This window comes from Centropristis striata, chromosome 22 (genome assembly GCF_030273125.1).
Source record: "Centropristis striata isolate RG_2023a ecotype Rhode Island chromosome 22, C.striata_1.0, whole genome shotgun sequence".
In the NCBI taxonomy this organism is placed as follows: domain Eukaryota; kingdom Metazoa; phylum Chordata; class Actinopteri; order Perciformes; family Serranidae; genus Centropristis; species Centropristis striata.
In genome coordinates, this window is record NC_081538.1 from 27,276,027 (window position 1) to 27,284,571 (window position 8,545).

The window sequence follows — 8,545 nt, forward strand, 5'->3', positions numbered from 1 at the left end:
AGTGGAGCAGTTCTTGGCCGACCAAAGATGGCTGCAAGGGCCTGCCTCCTTACAGAGCGCAAATGTGAGAGCAGTGGACAAGCCTCAAGGCTTGAATCTTGGTGAGGATGATCCAGAGGTGAGAAAAACAATCATGGCATTCTCCGCAGTCACTGTAGGCTTATGTGCAGTGGAAAAATTGATAGACTACTATTCTAGCTGGTGGCGCTTAAAACGGGCCATAGCCTGGATCCTGAGAATAAGAGATTATCTGATAGCCAAGGCACACAAAGGAAGGAAAACAGTAAATTCTGCTTCCCCCCTTCAAGGCCCGCTGACTGTGGAAGAGTTGGACAGAGCAGAGGTGGCGGTTGTTCGGTACTGTCAGCGTTGCAGCTTCCAGTCAGAAATCTCAGCTCTGGAAAAAGGAAAGCAGGCGCTAAAAGGAAACAGCCCCATCTTTAGGTTGGATCCTTGTCTTCAGGATGGCCTGCTCAGAGTCGGTGGACGATTGCATAAATCCGCCCTGCCTGAAAGCTCAAAACATCCCATAATAATGCCGAAAGGTCTCCATGCTACCAACCTGTTATTGCAAGACATTCATGAAAAAACTGGACATTCTGGCAGGAACTTCATGCTTTCTCGCCTTCGACAGCATTACTGGATACCTGCAGCAAACGCAGCAGCAAGAAAGGTTATATTTCGTTGTGTCGTTTGTAGAAAACGTCATGCAAGAGGTCAGGAGCAAAAAATGGCAGACTTGCCTGTAGATCGGCTGATTCCTGACAAACCCCCCTTCACACACGTAGGGATGGACTACTTTGGGCCCATGGAGGTCAAAAGAGGTCGCACCATCATTAAGAGGTACGGCGTATTGTTTACCTGCTTAACAACACGTGCTCTGCACATCGAAGTCGCTCACAGCCTGGACACAAGCTCGTGCATACATGCTATCCGACGCTTCATGTGTAGAAGAGGACAGGTGGATCTCATCCGGTCTGATAATGGGACAAACCTAGTTGGGGCCGAGAAAGAGCTCAGAGCTGCTATAAGAGAAATGAATCAAGCCAAGATCAAAAACACTCTGGCAGAAAAAGGAATACAGTGGCTCTTCAACCCACCGGCTGGACCACACTTTGGCGGAATATGGGAGAGGCAAGTAAGACTGGTGAAAAGAATATTAAAGTCAGTGCTGGGTGAACAAATTATGGACGACGAGTGCCTACAAACTTTGCTTTGTGAAGTGGAAGCAATTGTTAATGATAGGCCCATAACCACTACGTCTGATGATCCAGGTGACATAGAGGCATTAACTCCAAATCATTTGTTGCTACTTAAGAAAAAGCCACTGCTTCCCCCTGGGCTCTTCAGTAAGCAGGATTGTTACTCCCGAAGACGGTGGAAGCAAGCCCAGTATCTGGCCGATTTATTTTGGAGAAGATGGACCAAAGAGTATCTCCCAAACCTGCAAGAGCGTCAAAAGTGGAACAAGATAAAAAGGAATCTCAAAGTTGGAGATGTCGTCTTGATAATGGATGAAAACTCGCCAAGAAATTCATGGTTGCTAGGCCGAGTGGAGCAGACTACGTTGGACGCCAGAGGCCTTGTTCGTCGGGTACAGGTCAAGACTCGGAGCAGCACCCTCGAAAGGCCCATCGACAAGCTCTGCCTTGTCTGTGAGACTGACACCTGACTAATGACTAAGGACTGATGACTGACTGACATTTGCAAAGGGGTGTAGGCGGATCGCTGCCCCAGAAAAGACTATTTTCTTTGCAGCAAGGACCCAGAAGATCAAAATCATGTACTTTTGTATTGTTATGTTATGTTTGAGCTGTAAAAAACAGATAGAATGGGTTAGAAATGATAGCAAATAGTTAAAAAATGTTGCTTAAAGTGTCATATGGGTTATAACAGTAATGATGCTCTGTTTAAGTTAATTATAAGTCCCCCTGCCTTATAATTAGGGGCCGGATTGTAGAGGCCGCTTGATTTAATTTATTTTCTGAGGCGCTTGTGGGTGGGGATAAAGGGGACGGCGGACGCAGCCTGAGAGTGAAGCACAGGTGATTTAAGTTGAGTACTGATTAGTTGAGGTTTTGTGTTCAGAATCAGCGGGAGCGTCACGCCACATCTTTTGATCGTGAGTGAAAACAATGTTAAAGATATGAAGAAATATATGAAATAAAAGAAATGACTGAGACGGAAGCATTGCTTGTTGGTTTGTGGACACGCATCGGAGATCAGACCCCCGCTGATAAGTGTCACTTAATTTGTTTTGATCGTGCCACTACAAGCGGATTGCTGTAATTGTATTCATCATGTTTTTCTGCCCTTAGAAACCATAGACCAATCTTTGTTTTTTTTCAAAGAGGGGGCAGTGTGGGGACATTTAGGGGGAGATAGCAGGTCAACAGTAAATGTTACATTAATAAGTAAAAAAACAAAAAAAGCTTATATTTAAATATTAGAAGTTTAGAGGGCTTTGAACATTATGATATGAGTTTAGGAAATCTGTTTCATTACTTGTTGTGGCAATTTTTTGCAAAATTTTGCCACATTTTTTACCAGAGAATTTATTTAAAAATTGTCAAAAATCGCTCAAAAACACACAAAAAAAGACACTTGAGGTACTTTTAATGAACATTTTTGAGATTTCTGCAAGAATTGCATTTTTCACGGATTGTATGTTGAGCACTTCTGTTATGTTCCCTCCTCTGAATTCGCTTGGTATCTAGTTTGTGGTTGTAAAGTTCCTCGAGGTCACAGCAGCTCATTTTATACACTGAGCTCAAGTTTAAATAAATGCTCTCACTGCAATGAAATGCTGCTATGAGGACGAACACTATCCACTTGAATAAAATAAAATATATAAATAAAGTAGGTGAAAATAACACATTTGTACTGCCTCCAAAAAAACCTGCATGGGATTAGCATAAAGTGAACATGTCTGTGGTACTTAAAGAACCCATGAGTTCCATTCAGATATCTTGAGGCAAGGGAACCATTTATTATAAAAAAACAAAGTGCTCCTCAAATAAAAACACAAAATACCTTTTTGGCATACTGAGTGTAGCTAAAAAAGCTATAACAAGGAAATGGCTGAAGCCAGACAGCCATCTATAGACGAGTGGTATGACATCATCTATGACATTTTTGTAATGGAAAGAATCACTTTCTCTGTGAGGCTTCAAAAAGCCAAATTTGAGGAAATCTGGGAGAAGTGGAGATTGTACATCGCCCCGAAACGCCCTTCTTTTGTTTAATATTGTGTAACTTTCTTTTAAAAAAAATGTTTTAATCTGTTTTTTACTACTTACTGTAGATGGAAACACCCCCAAGTTCTGTTCGTTCGTTTGTTTATAAAAATCTGAAAATATGGATCACAGTGTCTATTATCAAAACGGTGATGACTGTTGTAATGTGATATTGAAATGTGATTCTAAATAAGGACAAAATGTTAAAAAAAAAAAAAAAAAACGAAGTGCAACACAACTCCAACAAACATGTACACCCATGCATGAACATAAAGGTACAGTATGTAAGACAGCATAGAATGATAAAAGGCAGAGAAAAACAAATCTAGACTGAACTGATCTGTGTCTTTTTGACATGTCTGTTTAAATGTAAAGACATCATGCTGTTTTACTCTCCAGGAACAAACGGGGGAGTCACCACTGTGGGACTGGTTGCCAGCTTCCTGGGTGGCTTCGCGGTGGGCGTGGCTTACTACGCAACGCAGCTCCTCCTGATCTCTGACCTGCACCTGGCCGACCCCCAGTGGCCCATCATGGTTTATGGCGGCGTGGCCGGCCTGCTGGGGTCCATGCTGGACTCCTTCCTTGGAGCTCACATGCAATACTCAGGTAGGAAGAGTGTGTTTCTGACACATGAAGGTGTCAAATGCCATGTTTTTACGTTTTACCTTTTAACCATATATTTAATGCCATACTTTATAAAGGGATGTCCCAGATTTGAAAAAAAAGAAAGAAATCATACTACTATGGCATTTTTTGTCAAAAATTTTAAATGCCACGATACTCTCAAAGTGGTCTTGTGTTGATCGTTTTTTAATTTTTTTCAAAAATAACAGCAAATTTTGAGATGTCTAAAATTTGAAGAAAAAGTCACAACATTTTTAATTGCCTCAATATTCTGAAAATGGTCCTATTATAGTCTGTTGATACGCGTAGCCGGGTGGCTTTTCCCGAAATAACAAAAAAAAATCACATTTCGAGATGTCCAAAATTTGATAAAAAAGTCATGCATGTCGAGATTTTTCGGGAAAATGTCACAAAATTTTTAAATGCCCCGATATTCTCAAAATGGTCTCATTATAGTCTGTGCTTTGCTTAGTAAGGGTGGCTTTTCCTGAAATAACAAAAAAACCACCACATTTAGAGATGTCTAAATTTGAAGAATACATGTCGAAAAATTTTCAGGGGGAAAAATCACAAAATTTTTAACTGCCCCGTGTAATAGTATCATCTGTCTGAAAATAGCGACAAAACACCATATCATTGTTGAGGGACGTGGCTCAAAAGGCAGGACTCAAATGCAACGACAGAGATCAGGTTACAATACTCAAAAGGTGTTTATTCTAGAAACAAGGTCGGTACACAGGCAGACAGTAACACAGGCAAAAGTATCCAAAACAAGAGGTAAAAAGGCAGAAACAAGAAGGCAAAAATGGTTTCAAAAAGACGAGGCTATTACTATGAAATACTGGGACGTGAGCTTGGAAGAACAACAAACTGGCAACGAGGCGAGCCAGTTAGTTCTATACAAGGAGTGATGAGAAGCGGTGTGGGAGACCCAATCAGGGATCAGGTTCACACAGACGAGGAAGGAAACATGGGTGAGTGATCACATAATAAAACAGAAAACACAAGACATGAATCATGACAATTAAGGGATGTCCACAAATGAGCCCCTCCCAAAAAAGTCATACATGCATGTCGATTTTTGTCAAAATTGGGGAAATATTAAAATGGCTAAAAATGCTCCAAATGGGTCAATTATAGTCTGTTGATACATATTAGAGCAAAATATGGCCAGAAATGACAGAAAAACACCATATTTCGGGATGTTCAAAAATGAGCCCCTCCCAAAAAAGTCATACTATAGCATGTCGATTTTTGTCAAAATTGGTCAAATATTAAAATGCTCCAAATGGGTCAATTATAGTCTGTTGATACGTGTAGTCGGATGGCTTTTTTCGAAATAACAAAAAAACACTACATTGTGAGCTGTCCAAAATTTGAAAAAAAGTCATACTATGTAGCACGTCGAAATTTTTCGGGAAAAAGTCACAAAATTCTTTAATGCCCCGATACTCTCATAATGGTCTCATTTTAGTCTGTTCATACACTTAGTAGGGTGCCTTTTCCTGAAATAACAACAAAAAAAAATAAAAAAATTTAAGATGTCCAAAATTTGAAGAAAAAGTCATAGCATGTCAAAATTTTTCGGGAAAAAGTCACAAATTTTCGAATCTCAAAATGGTCTGTTATAATATAGATGATGTATTATTCTGTGACTTCTTTGATCAACAGTAGGAATAACTGACCCGAAGAATAAAACAAAACGGTGTTCTTGTGTAAATGGAGTTCCAGCCTCCTTCACCAGGCGTTTCCTCCTCTTCGTGTCTTCAGGTTTCGACTCGAGCATCGGGAAGGTGGTGAGCTACGAGTCGGCCACCACTCGGAGGATCTGTGGGAAACCGATCCTGGACAACAACGCCGTCAACCTGTTCTCTTCGGTCCTGGTGGCGCTGGTCCTGCCCGGGCTGGCGTGGGGCATGTGGCCCCGGTAGACCAACAACCATCATCTGAGGCTTCAATATTAAAGACACTGGTAGTAATCTGATGATCGTTAGTGATCTCACAAGCTTAATGACACGCTCTCTGCCTGAATGAATCATGTTGGACAGAGGAAAATAAATCATGAAAACTCTTTGTAGTGTTTCATACAATAACTCAACTATGTCCTACAAATTAATGCACACGTTGTTTGGAAATTATTTTCCTGATACTGAGAATTAGGGGTGAAACGATTCTCCAAGTGCACGGTTCGATTTTTATACTAAATTAATTCGTTAATTTAGTAATTTAACACAAATGGTTTCTGTTTCAGAACTGTTTCATATCATACCTACCCAATCTTTTTATCCATTATCAGGTTTGACCCTTCAAATGTCAAGTTTGTTTTCTGTTTTTAATGGTTTGGTTTAATGTTTTTAATTTCTTTTTTTAATTTCACAGCCGAAAAGTTGCAACAAAGTTGATTTTGATGCATTTCATTTTTTTGTGTAGTCAGATTACATTGTTTATTTAATTCCCATTTGTTACCTTAGAGAACCAAAATATCCCTTTTCTAAAAACTGCTATAAAGAAATTAAATGTTTTTATTTTCCACTTTTAGAAGACAGTTTTTAACCAACTTCGGCACTGATCATGAATATGAAATATTAAATAATTTTCTGAATTTTCACCCTTTAAATGCAAGTTTGTTTACATAAAGGCAATGCTGTTTTTATGAAAAAGGGCACAAAATGTAATTGTTTTGTGTACACTGGTGTAAATCAAAGTCTGGGATATGTTAGCTGATTTTTGTGCATTAACTGTGATGTAAGCCATAAAAACAGCTGCCTTAAATGTGTGAAAATTGTAAAAATAACTACAATTTTGGGAAAGTCAGGACTCTGGATTGAAAGAAGAATAAAACAGAATGAATGACTTTATGCTGTGAGATCAAAAACTGTGGTTTTAATGTAACTTTGTTGGAAAATATATAATTTAGGCTCCAGTCTGCAGCCAAATACATAATTTAAATGTCTGTCTTTGTTCTGTGTGTTCAATGTTTAATGTTTCAGTATTTATCATAGATTTCTGGTATTGTTACAACACTATACAGTCATGTTCTCAGATAAGCGTGTAAAAAACCATAAACATGTATTTCCTGCCACTGTCTGTCTGTATGTGTAAATAAAATCGTCAAGCTTTAAAACTAAAGGTGTGTTTTCTGTGTTTAACCCTCTGGGTCCACTTCCAAAAAACGCTATAAAAACTTTACAGTTCAATATTTTTTTCTACTTGTTTTTGCATAAACCTCTTAAACAACTTCCACCCTGCTCAAAACTACCAAATGTTTAAACATTTTTGGCATTTTAACCCTTTAAATGCCAGTTTGATTGCACGATGTCACTGACGTTTTCTATGAAAAAAAAAATACAAAAATGTAGTTATTTTACATATAATAAATAATTTTTGGCTGGGGTTTTTATCACAGCCTTGGAAATGTCAAAAATTAAGAACATTGTTTTTGATGCATTTTTAGTTTCTGTGCAGTGTCAATACACAGTGTATTATTATAGACCATGGGTCTCAAACTCGCGGCCTGTGGGCCAATTGCGGCCCTCGTGGCGATGTTTTGTGGCCCCCACCTTGATATGAAAGTTTAATGTGAGTTTTATATGAATGGCACTTTACCATGTTGTGTGTGGAGAACCCTTTAAATACTTTTTTTTGGTAATTTTGTGACTTTTTTTGATTGTATGTCTTTTTTTGTAATTGTCTTTTTTGTAATTTTGTGTCTTTATTAAATCATTTTGTGTGTTTTTGTAATTTTGTGTCTTTTTTTTTGCAATTTTGTGTCTTTTTGTGGTAATTTTGTGTTTTTTAGTAATTTTGATACTGCCTCCAGCAGCCCCCAGGTAATTTGAGTTTGAGACCCCTGTTATAGACCCATTAGAAAAATTTAAATTTGAATTTAAAAATATATCAAGAAAAAAATCCTTCCAAAAATCAAGTCATTTGCAGCCAAAATTATTGCGAAAACAAAAGTGGAAAATGACTGAAATGGCTGAAAATGTTCAGTGTGTGTATGAGTCTGATCTTGACCTTTGACCTCGTGTGAGATGGGGGGGTTGGGGGGGGTGAACAGACTCCAGGAACAGCGGCGGGTCCAGAGGTATTACTGTTTTTATTTCAGAGTGTCTGAGAGAAAAGGCACTAAACCAAACTGGGAGAGTGACATTGACTTTGAATGAACGAGAGAAAGAGAGAGAGAGATGCAGAGGTTTAAATTAACATATATAAAGTTTACACAAGAGCAGGCATACACACACACACTCAGCATCCCCACACACACACACACACACACACACACACACACACAGCTTACTATCTACACGTCTCCTCACTGATTAAATAGACCAGGAGCTGCTAAAGGAAAAGTCCCCAAAAAGTCTGTTCGGAGTGTTTTACAGCAACAAAAAGTACATTTAGTGTTCAGTTTTGCCTTTAACTCAGCATCCCGACCACAAAATAAACAGCATAAACTCTTAAAGAAATTATAAATACATTTTTTTCTGTATACAGAGAAACTTCATAGTGTTGGAAAGACATTTTAAGCCTCATTCAGTCTGGATTCATGTTACAGCATATTCTCTCTGCTCCTCCAAGTTAGTGTTTGAAGTTGTTACATCTACAGTAGATGGCAGTGAGCTATAGTTGTTTTAGACATCTAAATGTATTAAGTTTACAGAGTGGGAAAAGACTCCATT

General features: G+C 38.7%; 1 protein-coding gene across 3 annotated transcripts in view; it reads left to right on the forward strand.

Annotated features, from left to right (window-relative positions):
* The window catches only part of tmem19 (transmembrane protein 19), a 37,548-nt gene extending 31,251 nt beyond the window's left edge, over positions 1–6,297 (forward strand). For all 3 annotated transcript variants that reach the window (XM_059325873.1, XM_059325874.1, XM_059325872.1), the window contains 2 exons: positions 3,636–3,845; positions 5,634–6,297. In XM_059325873.1, the coding sequence (XP_059181856.1) occupies positions 3,636–3,845; positions 5,634–5,794 (371 nt within the window). In that variant the 3' untranslated portion in view covers positions 5,795–6,297. The remainder of the gene's footprint in view (positions 1–3,635; positions 3,846–5,633) is intronic.
* Positions 6,298–8,545: the final 2,248 nt, after the last annotated feature.